This window comes from Chaetomium strumarium (assembly GCF_033439665.1).
Source record: "Chaetomium strumarium strain CBS 333.67 chromosome Unknown B0T15scaffold_1, whole genome shotgun sequence".
NCBI lineage: Eukaryota > Fungi > Ascomycota > Sordariomycetes > Sordariales > Chaetomiaceae > Chaetomium > Chaetomium strumarium.
The window spans coordinates 6,297,430-6,309,463 of NW_026944429.1; the positions used below are offsets into that span (position 1 = coordinate 6,297,430).

General features: G+C 54.2%; 4 protein-coding genes across 4 annotated transcripts; 1 reads left to right on the forward strand and 3 right to left on the reverse strand.

Moving 5' to 3' along the window:
- Positions 1–1,490: 1,490 nt before the first annotated feature.
- Positions 1,491–3,002, reverse strand: B0T15DRAFT_386571 (uncharacterized protein; the record flags this gene model as incomplete). The annotated part of the gene is made up of 2 exons (XM_062864332.1): positions 1,491–2,792; positions 2,889–3,002. The coding sequence occupies 2 exons, from the start codon at positions 3,000–3,002 to the stop codon at positions 1,491–1,493; spliced, it is 1,416 nt and encodes a 471-aa protein (XP_062727086.1).
- A 2,680-nt stretch (positions 3,003–5,682) lies between these two features.
- Positions 5,683–6,865, reverse strand: B0T15DRAFT_507879 (uncharacterized protein; the record flags this gene model as incomplete). The annotated part of the gene is made up of 4 exons (XM_062867676.1): positions 5,683–6,146; positions 6,254–6,563; positions 6,668–6,686; positions 6,825–6,865. The coding sequence occupies 4 exons, from the start codon at positions 6,863–6,865 to the stop codon at positions 5,683–5,685; spliced, it is 834 nt and encodes a 277-aa protein (XP_062727087.1).
- Positions 6,866–8,225: 1,360 nt separating this feature from the next.
- On the forward strand, positions 8,226–9,714 carry B0T15DRAFT_521021 (ChaC-like protein-domain-containing protein). Its single transcript, XM_062868540.1, is given in 5 exon segments — positions 8,226–8,408; positions 8,467–8,498; positions 8,602–8,652; positions 8,672–8,673; positions 9,007–9,714. 5 exon segments carry the CDS (start codon positions 8,353–8,355, stop codon positions 9,676–9,678), a joined length of 813 nt encoding a protein of 270 aa, XP_062727088.1. The 5' UTR covers positions 8,226–8,352; the 3' UTR covers positions 9,679–9,714.
- Positions 9,715–10,373: 659 nt separating this feature from the next.
- On the reverse strand, positions 10,374–11,236 carry B0T15DRAFT_489925 (uncharacterized protein; the record flags this gene model as incomplete). The annotated part of the gene is made up of 5 exons (XM_062866640.1): positions 10,374–10,474; positions 10,531–10,787; positions 10,852–10,958; positions 11,081–11,153; positions 11,217–11,236. The coding sequence occupies 5 exons, from the start codon at positions 11,234–11,236 to the stop codon at positions 10,374–10,376; spliced, it is 558 nt and encodes a 185-aa protein (XP_062727089.1).
- Between the last annotated feature and the right edge of the window lie 798 nt (positions 11,237–12,034).

The window sequence follows — 12,034 nt, forward strand, 5'->3', positions numbered from 1 at the left end:
AATTGGCAGTGGGTTGCTTGAAAGTGGTTTGGTTTCTGTTCGAATGAGAAAGGCGTTAGGAATTTTGTTGTTGGCGGTGTGAATCTCAACTGCAAAACGTACGGTACTACTAGTAGTAGTCAGGGCCCGCTGGCAGATGCGTGATGGCAGGAAAGTGTGCGTCGGCCGTACTTTCCTTTAAGCCATTACGGTTTTCAGAGTCGTTTCTTTGGAAACTGGAATGTGTGTTCACTTATTCCAGCGCTTAGGTTAGGTTTGAAGTTATCAACCCCGCGCATGTGCGGCTTCTGCCTGGAATAGCCCGCGTCTGGTTGGAAGAGGTGCCCGTGTGACAGCCTGAGACACTCTGGGGCGCCAAATCGCTTTAGATTGGTTTGCAGGGAGAGTTTGTTGGCAATAGGCTTCCATGTTGCAACAGTTAGTATTTAGTAGTACGGTACATACGAATTGTAGCCCGATCGGGCCAAAAGCACCAGACGCCGATGTATGTCAAACTTACGCCTTAGAAGACGGAACGAAGTTCATTAGCGGTTAACACCATTCTTCCTCCTCCCCTTTCCCTCCCGTGATTCTAATTGCTTAACTCATTGCGCAAACTATTGAGGTGAGGAACTTGAGGTATGGGGTCTTCTTAATCTTGGGGTGTACACGGAGGCATTTGTCCCTAGCATCAAGCTAAGTGATAATAACGTGGTCTTGACTGCTGCAGCGTGGATCAAGCGGAGGGCCGTTCAACTAGAAACTGAGGTAGCGAGAGACCAGCCCAGATGGTTTTGGCAGTTCTTGTTCACTCTGACTTTCTGGATACTAACAGCCTGTCCTGTATATCGAATCTAAACCGAAATAAAAGAGCTACACCATCAATGTGAGGAGCATTTGGGTAAGGGGGCGGTGCAAACCAGGAAGCCAGCAATGGTCAGACAACATCTGGCCGCCTTCAGCATACCTCAGCCTCCCTCTCTGATATTCAGCCCCGCTTGTGCCGAGTGACATACCCGACACCCCCGTTGTTCAAGAAATCAAGAACGCCTAGAATTTGATAAGCCCGAAAGAAATACTTGAGGTCCAACAAAGTCGTCTCCGTTTGATCTCCTCATTCGCCAAGGAACCCCACGCCAAGACGCCCAAGTCGTTAATGCAAGAACCCCTTACCGCTGGGGTACGATTCGTGAAATATCGCGAGAGATCGTGTGGAAACTCAATGTCGTAGATCTTTGCTCCTCTCGGTCGGTGCAATACACCAGTAGTCGTAAGTCGGGGTAGTTGTCGTCAAACCTATTGTTCCCAAGCCATATCGAAGTCGTGCCACAATTCCGTCGTAACCCCGATTATGCTGTCGCCGCTCAAACAGCAGTTATATACCGCCAAAACCGTGGAGTTGATCTGTCTCGCAGTAGCTAAACTAAGAAGAAAAGGAGGGAAAAAGGGGGAGGAAGGAAAGAGAGGCCTGCTTCCACAGCAAGTGTAGTAAGCTGACGAATATCAGTGCACTACCGAATGTCGAGCTGGAACGGCTTGAAGCGGCCTCCGATCGTGGCGCACCGGGGACATTTCCTGCGTGCGCCTTGCTCGCCCATCAGGACCTCAACACAGGCCGGACAGAGGCCACATATGCACTCGGTGCATGCATACGATTCCCTCAGCAAGGAGATCCCCTGGCAGGCAGCGCAGTAGATCTGAGTGTTTTGGGACGAGAAACTCGGGGATGAGTCTGACAGGCCCCGCGATTCGATATGGAAATTATCCCCGCCTTCACCGCTCTCGACCGACGGGAATGGTTCAGGGGCTTCAGGGTTGTACGACGGAGGTGTGAGAGCTCGCTGCAGGGGGGAAGCTTGGTAGCTTGTGAAAGCGTTCTGAGCGAAAGGCGGCAAGGAGGACCTCTGGATCGATACAGGCGATTGCGGCATCTGGCTCGTCAGGCGCGGGTCGACCATCGAATTGAACTTGAGACTCACAGGAGTTCTGTCCTCATCTATGTCTTCCGTTGCCGACGCCGCCGCATCGATGAGGTCCTCCCAGCGCTTACCATAGTCTCCAGACGGCTCTGCTGAATAGGCCTTCCGATCATGACTGCCAGGCCGCAGGAGGTCAGGGTTGCCTTCATTCTGTATTCGACGCAGCCACTCCGACCCAGGACCCTTGGACTTCCTTCTGTGGTGGCTTCTCTTGGAAATCGACTGTTTTCTCGGCCGGCTGGGACCCAGAGCTCGCTGAAGGGGCGGGAGAGTAGAAGAACGGCCGGGAGGTGAATGGGCCAGGATTGAGGGGAGGAATTCGCGCTGTCTCCCCATGTCGAGACTGGGGAGCGGTGCGCTTGTTATATCGGCGGTCGAATACTGTATTGGCGGAAGTTCCATCGATGACCTTGATATCCTCATCCCCTCGGTGTCGGAGTGCCAGTCCTGTAGTTCAGTGTCAGCGAGTGCGTGAGACACGGCCTGGGTGGAAGATTGTCCAGCACGCACCCCATCTGAGTCCCACCCAGAATCGTTTTTATGGCTGTGAAGCTGAGCGAGAGCAGCAGCAGCAGGATACAAGGCGCCACCAGAGTATTCCTCGAACCTCCGTGGGGTTCCTGGGCCGTTCAGTTCATCCTGGCGGAAGCTTTGTGGAGCTCCTTTGTTCTGGTGTGCATGGGGCGGGGCCATTGTCGGCTGGGCTTGAGGTCGCTCGGTCGGAGAAGTGTTGATCATGAGCAGGAAGCTCTCCTCAGTGGCGGGCAGCTTCGCAATGTAATGCTCCGGGTGCGCGCGACGGATATGCTCCTGCATAGAGCGGTACCGTTTTTCCTAAAGATGGTGCTGCATCAGTATCATGTATCCCGAGAGGCTGCGACGGTCTGTTCCAAAGAGTTCCTGGTGGCGATAGGCAGAATCCCGACTCACCCCGATACATCGCTTGCGACAGCTGGAGCCATCTTGATTGCGCAGCGGACAAACGACCTCATTGTTCGCATCGGTAATTGAGAAGGACGAGGTGAGTGATGATCTCGCCGGCATCTTTGATGTTGCACGATCAACCCCGCCACTCGTCGCCGTAAATATCGAGGGGTGCTGGCGGGGGGTGTAGACGATAGCTTTCCGTATCTGATAAGATAGCAAGTACGGCGAAATCGAAGCGATGTCAATTGAGAATTAAGTATCCTGCGATGCCGAGTTGTTCCAATTGACATCCGGGCGCGGAGGATTGGGAAGAAGTGATCGGGAGCTGCAGTCATCCAAGAGAGCTCCAAGCTCCTTGCAGGTGTGACAGGCGGTGTTTCGAAGAAGGGAGGACTGTGGTGGCAAAGGCCCTCGGGCGAGAGCAGGAGTAGCTTAACGCGAGCGGGGAGCGGAGCGGGGACAGCACCAGGGCTGTCTGGTACCGTGCATGTACTGTATGTATGTACAGTACACGGATGTACATGTCACGCCCGGGAAGCTAGCAGGTTTGCATGGCTTCCTGCTCACCAAATGCAGGTATCCAGGCCAGAATCGTTAGACAACCTGGAAATGTGATACTTGGTTCGAGGCACAATAGAGTCCAGACTAATCAAGGGATGAAATAACCGAAAAGCAGACTGCGCTGATCGTTTACGTGCACGATCGGATGTCAGTCAGATGCTGACCACAAAGGCGGGACTTGTAAGTGTACCGATCCCGTCAACGAGGACAGTCTCAAAGTCTGATCCCTCCACTGTGGAACCACACTCTGCAGCCCATGGCAGCTTTGCCTCCCTTGTCGCTTGTCGCAGAGCTGGGGGCGTGGAAGACCAAACTCCAATGCGACCATGGAAGAGACCGATAAGAGGGAAAGGCACATATAGGTTAGGTAGGGTTAAAATAACTGCAGCTGCCTACATATCTGTCTAATAGTAAGAGAAAATCAGAGCGATTGCGAGCTTTACATGACAGAGTTAACATGGGGTAGTGATTGTATCCGGATACTCCGTACCAACTTGAGGACTCCTTGGCTTCATACTCTTACCCGTTTCTGCCAGCCAGAAACGATCCTCCTTATACGGCTTTGAATGCAAGGCTACCCACACTTGAATAGGCACATCAATGATTCAATCCAACTTGGGCCCTGAATATCAATATCACTCGGCTGAGCATGCCTCCTGAACAATTGGCTAGAGTCGAACGACAAAATTGAGAAGGGCAGGATGGCTGGAGCTCATGACTCGGTCGACAGAGCGGATGCCCTCGACCCGGAACACGGAGGCGTGGGCACTCGATTGAGTGGAGAGCGAAAAGTCTTTTCATTCGCTGATGGCTCAATGACGGAAGCCCAGGTGTCAGTTAGCTCGGATCTGGAAGCTTTCCCAATTCAGCTGCAGCAACCTCGAAGCTTGGCTTGCCGGGTGAACTCGAGCCTTTGACATGGAGCCCGCACACCTTCCTCGTTCGCTGATCTTACACTACACAGGAGATCAAAATAACGCAAAACAGAAAACCAGACGGTTCTGACTCGCACGCCTCCAGCCTTCCGAATCCGGTTGGTTTTCTTCCTCCTTCCCAAGTCTTCAATGGGGCTTGGCCGCGAATGAAGGCGCATCACAAGGGCGGACATAGAAGTGGATCTGTCCAGTGCCGCGCTGATGGGATTGCGGGGGCAGCTCCACCTTCACAGTGCCAGTGCTTCGGGCGCTCTGACTGGGAAAATGGTTGTGACCCTGAATTCCGGCCTCCATCCACATGCATGTGGTGATCGCTACACAATTGTATCTTTTTCAGCTGACTAGAACTGCGGTCTCAAAAGCCTCCTACTAGTCATAGGCCCGCGTATACCAATGGCACTCAGCGACGGCGTACCGTGGGATGCTGGGGGCATGGTTCTACGAGAGAAGTCTGTTTCCTACGTTTTCACTGGTCAGGTATCCTGCGGTATTGAAAAGGGCCATCTCAGCACGTACTCGCTGGGCCTTCCAAAACGGCCGAACCCAGCTCGCCCCCTTGGCGAAGGAAGGCCCAGCGAGTACAACTACCTGGTAATCCTGCTTCCCTATCAGTGAACAGCATGTTCGTTGGACGAGGACGAAAACCCGTGAGAGATAACCTATCTCTTTTGAACTCTGTACCTTACCTCCACGCTCCAGTGAACATCAAGTTTTAACTTGGAGTAGCATATCACGATAACTGAACTCAAGTCAACAGCTAACGGTATACAGTCGGACGTAAATGAAACTTGAACTCGACTGCTAGGTAAGTTCATCATCAGGGTATATCTCTGATCTTATCATTTGAACTTTGCAAAGCTTGTGGGTTTGCGGGTCGCTTCTTAGCTTCGAAAGATGATCGACCCAAGGTCAACGCCGCCTTCGCTTTCGTACGGTACCATTCCTGGATAGGACAGGCATCCATACAGCGGATCGACGCGGATGCAGTGGTAAACTTGGCGCAGTATTGGAAAGAGACTAGACGCAAGTGCAGATATATATGCAAAGACTTGGGGTATCAACTTCGCGTCGTCCTTATCTGAGTCTGCCCCCTCATTTCCCATGTAATCAAAGCGTTCGTCCATCTAGACATCTCTGCACTGTGTCCCTGTGTCCCCAAACCAGACGGTACATGAACATGTTCATGAGCGAAGCTCATCCCCCGGGTTGGATTCTCATATACCACACATTCTAACCAAGCACCACTGGGCCAAACTAAGCAATTCCCCCTTGGATTTAACTCCACGGTGCCAAGCCAGGATTTACCGCAGCTGGCGCAGAATCTCAGTCAAGAAGTCCTCAAAGCTCAGCGTGATGTACCCGTCCCGGTCGTCGTCATAGCGCTTGAACACGTCGGTCATGCGCTTGAGGCTGATGCAGGCCTGGACGAAGAGATCAAAGCTCATGACGCCCTCATTGCGCTTGTCGTAGGTGCGGAAGAGGAGCTCGACGAAGCGGTCGCTCAGGCGGTAGCGGAAGGCGACCAGCGCGTTGCTGAACTCGTCTAAGCTGATGTTGCCGGACCGGTCTGTGTCGAAGCGGTCGAAGAGCGAGCGCCACGAGGCCAGGAAAGACCACAGGCCGCAGAACTCCTCGAAGCCAATGGTGCCGCTGCGGTCGCTGTCGAACATGCGGATCATCATGCGCACCGTCTGGGGGTCGAAGGCCGTCCAGTCGCCGTTGACGAGGGCTGCTGAGAGCTCTCTCTCGGAGAGCTGACCGGTGCCTGTGCGGAGCAGAAGCGTAAAACTGTTAGTTCTCAGGGAACCGTCTCGAGAGCCAGCTGATGACGGAGGGGCGTCCGAGACAGCCGGACAAGGCATCAGAACTCACCATCCTTGTCCACGGCCCTGAAAAGTGGCAGTAAGGTCGGGTCGGCCGAGCTATCGCGCGGTGCAGGACTCGGCGGCGGCCTTGAGCTAGCGGGCGGGAGGTTTTGATGGATCGGTCGGGCCGCGGCTGCGGTTGGGGGCGGGCTCATGCCGAAACGGTCAGGCGGTGCTGCGTGCCTGGGTGATAGTTGGTTCGGGCGGGGACCGTACGGATCCCCCGAGCCTCTGTGATCAAGAGGACGTGGAGGCTGTGGTTTGTTCTCGTATCGCGAAGCGGAAGAGACCGGTGCTGGAGACTTGTTGTTTCCTTTCTGTGTGAGGCACAGAAAACGGCAGATAAGTATTTAGCTTCAGCTCTGGTAGCAGCGCACAGCAGGGCTGCTCCATGCAAGAGCAACGCATTAGAATAGCTCACCTGCTCGGGCTCCGCGAATCTACAAATAGTGTTAGCAAAAAGCGCGGCAATGGTTGGATTGAAGGGCCGGGTGTTGTCGTTCGCTGATGGCGGGGCTTCTCAGGGCGGGGTGGACCAGAGCGGTTTGCGGCAGCGAGCAGCTCTCGTATCTACTCACCTAGGCAGTTCGTCCGGGTTGTATGGTCTATTGTACGCCATCTTTGCTTGTATGTGCGTTGATCGCGACTCAGGCGAGATCGTTGCTATCCGTTCTCCTGAGTGTGTCAGGTTTGGGTTTTGTCACACACACACAGGGTCGGAGACGGCGAGGAAGCAAGTGCTAAAAGTATTTAAGCAGCGTCGCAGTCTTGGATTCTTGGGTGCGGCTGCATCCAACCCAGCTTATCGACTCAGCCGCAAGCTAGGTTTATTTAGCTGCAAGTTGTTTCGCAGTAATGAATGCCCCAAGCCGAAGAAGAGGTAGCATGGATCATGGATAGATTCGGACAAGACAGCCTGGAGGGCAGAAATGAATGACCTTTGCTTTGAGTTGGGCAGCTTTTCCAACCTGACAACCTGACAGTGCCAAGGGATCCTGAGGTTGAATACGCGCAATTTCAAGGGCGGTGCAAGCAACAACTCAGTGGCAGTCGTGGATCCCCTGCAGAGGCTCAGACACCGGAGAATAAGCCTCCCGCCTGCGTCAGGATTTACATGATGTAGGACGGCACATAGTGTGCCGAAGGCATCAGATAGGTTCGAACGGTTTGAAAACAATAGTATGGCGAGTAAGTTATACGCCAGGATGAAGTCAAGCTCACAATGTTCCCGTGTTGTTGACAGACGGTGGCCTAAAAAGCTAAAACGCGAAAATGACAAATATTACATCTAACCACTGAAGTAGGTAGCGTATGCTCTATGGCTTCTTGTTTGTTTAGCTGGCTGAGTTGTCATCACATAAGTGGCATATCAACTCCGGTCTAATCCATCGAAATAGTAAGCTTCAAAGAATCAAGTGCTGTAGTTAGCCGTAAGATTTAGGTGGAACGGATGTTCTGACTTGCCGGTATGATTTGACGGGTTCGCAGTGCAATGAGTGCATGAGCAAAGCCCCTCATCTGCCTCCATTACCTCTACCAGGATCATCATGATGTCCGAGCATCAAGGATGAGAAACAGACACTAGTGTAGCAGCATAGGCATAGTTAAGAAGCGTGGAAAGAGATGCTGTCAACATGCCACGCGTTCAGCCCTGTGTTGAGAACTTGAGATGAGGCGATACTCGGGCCGAAGCACGGCACGGCTCCCGAACGTTCAGTCTCCACTGGCCGTCTCCGCTAAACGATGACTTGCAGCAACCTATCGAGGGGACACCGGCCTGTCCACAACTCCCGGACCTCCACGTGGTTATGCCCGGGTTACAGATATGTAAGAAACAACTTCAATACTGTGAAGGACTGAACGTTTCCCATCTGATTCCCGTCTACTACTCCGTCTTACAGAGGTGCGCTTTGTCCCGCTCGCTTAGACTCAGGGGAGAATATCAAACCTGGGGGCTGACTTCACCGGCTGTTTGAAAGCTATCCCAACAAAAATCCCGCCAGCTGCAGCATCACACAGCCACAGACAGTACCTCCCGGCTCAGGGATCGTTAAACGGTCGCTTGACTCATCGTCCCATTCTATTAAGCCAGACAAGGCACGGAAGATGTCTGGTCAGAGCCCTCCCTCTCAGGCGGACGAGTTCTGGCTATTTGGATACGGGTCAGTACCGCTGAACGGAACACCAGAATTGGTGTGATACTGACCAGTTGCTGTGCAGAAGCCTGATCTGGAAACCTCCACCGCATTTTGGTAGCCCTACCTTTATCTGATCATCCGCACCCAAACCCGAAGTCCCCCCCCTTTCTCTGAATCGACCTTATGGCTGCGCAGGGCGGGAGCTGACCGGGTCAAGACAGAAGAATTCCGGGCTGGGTGACCGGCTATGTCCGGAGGTTTTGGCAAGTATGTCGTCCTACCCTGTTCAACACCCCTTTCCCCTTGCCCGTGCCGCCCAAATACCCTGCTTACCCCCTGCCGTACCCCTCGCCAAACTTCTGGGCCCGTTCCGCTCCTTGCCCCGTCCATCGCTTCTCGATCAGCCCCTTCCCCATATTAATCGGATTATAGGCAAGGTACTTCAGCCTCACTGTTCCATCAGACACCCGAGGGCCCGATAATCGTGGCGTGCGCAGTTCGGTTGTTGGATATTGGGCTCGCCTTCAGATCATATCATCATCCCGGATCTCCCTGACGGATCCCCTTTCCATCACGTTCCATCGACGTTAAGCAAAGCCACTGACCCTACTGCCATGCCGACAGCGAAGACCACCGGGGCACTCCACAAGCCCCGGGGCGAGTCGTGACCCTTATCTCACGCTCGTACTGGGATCAGTTGACCGACCACCATGATTCAGCTCCCGAAAAGGTCTGGGGGGTTGCCTACCGCATCAAGCCCGATCGCGTCGCCGAAGTGAAGGAGTACCTAGACATCCGCGAGATCAACGGGTACACGATCCACTACACCCCTTTCCACCCGGCGCCCGGTGTCGACCCGGCCCTGCTGCCACAGCACTGTCCCTTCCAGACGCTGGTCTACATCGGAACGCCGGACAACGAGCAATTCGTCGGACCACAGGACCCGCAGAAGCTGGCCGAGCACATCTACCGCAGTGAAGGCCCCAGCGGTCTGAATCGGGACTACTTGTGGGGGCTGGAGCGGGCTCTGGATGAGCTCAGCCCGGACAGCGGGGACGAGCACGTCACGGATCTATCGACCCGGGTCCGGGCGCTTGCGGCTCGGGAGGAGGAGAAGATGAAGAAGACTGGCGAAATCCGAACTGAGAAAGAAGGAATCCTGCGTCCGCTGTATCCTGTCAGCGTCAGTCCGGAATGGGTGCTAGAGCGGGAGCGGCAACATCATGGGCAGCATCACGACTTCAGGAAAGTCAGCAGCATAGATGAACAAGAAGAGACAGAGAAGACTTCGTGAGGAAGCGGAGATGGAAAGAAGCATTTCAACAAGAAACCAGCAACTATGAGTTTCTCCTCTCTTCTCCCCCCACTAGCTTAGGTCCCCTATTGGGCTACCTTCGCTTCACTTTTCCTTGGCTTCCTCGGACGCCCCCTTTCCGCCGACGCCTCTCTCCTCGGCCCGCATGCAGACATTCCCAGAGCCAGCTCAGGGGATATCTCCCTGCACCATCATATCGTAAATGTTTGACGTTGAACTGCATCCCCGGCCACATCCACAACGCGGCAAAGGCCGGCCAGTGTCCCCATGCAGACACATCGGGGTCCAATTCATGGATCCCCACCGAATCAGACCCCCTTTTACCCCCAGCCTATCCTGCTCCCGCAACAGGCAACAGTTCGCAGCTCCCAATGAGGATGAGACTCGACAAGAAAAGGCCGTGAAGCAAGAATAACAATAGCGCAGAAGTTGCAAAACAGGAGAGCAACGATATCACCCTGGCCGTCCAGCGGACGTCCCCTAGACTGGTCTGTTCCGCCGACCGAGCTGATGTGAAGAAGGTTGAGCCGTGCAGGGGTATCTTGTAATCGATCGTTTCAGGGCGAGCAGAAATGTGGCAGAAGAAAGTCTGGAGGTATGTAACCTCTTTGTTTGTCCTCCGGTACTCCTCTCGGGTTACTCCTTCGGAGGCTCTAAGAGGGAACGGCGTATTCCTAATAGCCGCCTTGCCCAGGGCCTGCGGGTTGGTTCGGTGGCTGAAGGGGTTGCCCCTGTTGTGTAGGGTCAGGATACCCGTATGGCTGCGGTACCCATCCTGTCTCTTGTTAGAGCGTCGTCACGGTTCACGTCAGTGACATTTCTCCTACATACCCTGCGGAGGAACGACATATCCGGCCGGCGCCGACGCCGGCGCCTGAGCATATCCACGCCCATACGGTTGGGCGTAGAGATTTGGCGGCATTCCATATGGCTGCTGGGTGCCGTATGCGATTCCCGGTACGGGTCCGCCGGCCATCGGGACGGGGCCAAAGCCGCCTCTACCATAACCGTTAAGCGCAGCTCCTCGGCCGCCACCCTTAGGACCCGTGTCCGAGGCTTTGTCGACACGGATCTGCCGTCCATCGAATCTGAGACGTTTTGTGTTAGAGTCAGGCGCCGGCAGCGACGTCTCTGAGGTGACACATGACTCACTCGGTATTGTTCATGGCAGAGATCGCCTTCTGGGCGTCTTCCCCGTTCGTGTATCGCACAAAACCAAAACCTCTGCTGCGGCCAGTGTCCCGGTCTTTCACAACGACCTGACTAGCTGTCAGGTTCTCCTTTCCGACGCACTGTTTACAGAAAACTCCGGAGCTGGGACTTTTGGACCGGAGGGGACGAGGATTGAATCAGTGCCAATCAGAAGTGAACCACAACATACTGCTTCTTCCACCACCCCGAACTCCTCAAATTTCATTCTCAGTGTGGCTTCTTCTGTGTGCCATGCGAGGCCACTATCTCATGTCAATGGCCGCTGCCCAACGGCGGGTAGATGGACAGTAAATCTCGAGGCTTACCCAATAAAGAGCTTAGACATCTTCTAGGACCCTTTAGTTGGTACTGCCTTCTTGGTTCCTGAATGGGGAAGATTGAGTCTCACCGTTGTCAAGACTCAAGAGAGACAGCACTGCGGTGAAGTTCGTTGCGTTTGGAAAGTCTCCAGAGGGCAAAGGCGTGAGATCGGAGCCTCCCGTTGCGACGAAAAGGCGGGGAACTGCAGCTGTAGTACTTCTCCTGGCGCTGAACAAGAGCTTGTTGAGGAAGGAGCGGATCGGTCCTGCGGTTTGAATCAGCCCATCTTATCCGGCGACGGTTGGCTGCCTACAAGGTACCTGGGGTACCTAAGGTAAGGTAAGAGGTCAGACACGTCACGGGTGCTATGATTTCAGCCGAGGAGGAAGGCTGACCTCGACTAAATCGCAGTCTCGATTTCTCTAACCGAGGTTGGGAACCGAAGTATGGCAGAGGGGGGACGTTGGATAGTGTCCGGTCAGAGAGCGGCGGGGGGGGGCTAGCGAACCTGCGTTATGTGGTAAGGGTCAAGGATTCTCCAGTCTCTTGATCAAGCCGGTTGGTTGGTTGGCTGGTTGGTTGGTTGGTAGGAAGAGAACTCGGGAGGGACACAAGGACCAGAGCCGCCGGTATTGATGTTACCCGCTTTTTATATGGCTTCCGGACTTTGACTGTTGGAGTTGGCCTGACCATATACAGTTTCAACATTGAAGCATAACGATGCTGGCATAGGTAGGTCCAGAGTCCAAACAAGCATCAAACATACTACGAGAACCGGAGACCCAGGATGACTTCTGACCAGGGCTGTTGCATGGGGCGCGAC

What these genes read in the sequence shown, in the direction of transcription:
- B0T15DRAFT_521021 (XM_062868540.1), top strand. Translation starts at nt 8,353, where the DNA reads ATGTCTGGTCAGAGCCCTCCCTCTCAGGCGGACGAGTTCTGGCTATTT. An exon ending in TTCTGGCTATTTGGATACGG is followed by an intron (nt 8,409 to 8,466) that starts GTCAGTACCGCT and finishes GTTGCTGTGCAG; the next exon opens with AAGCCTGATCTGGAAACCTC. An exon ending in GAAACCTCCACCGCATTTTG is followed by an intron (nt 8,499 to 8,601) that starts GTAGCCCTACCT and finishes GACCGGGTCAAG; the next exon opens with ACAGAAGAATTCCGGGCTGG.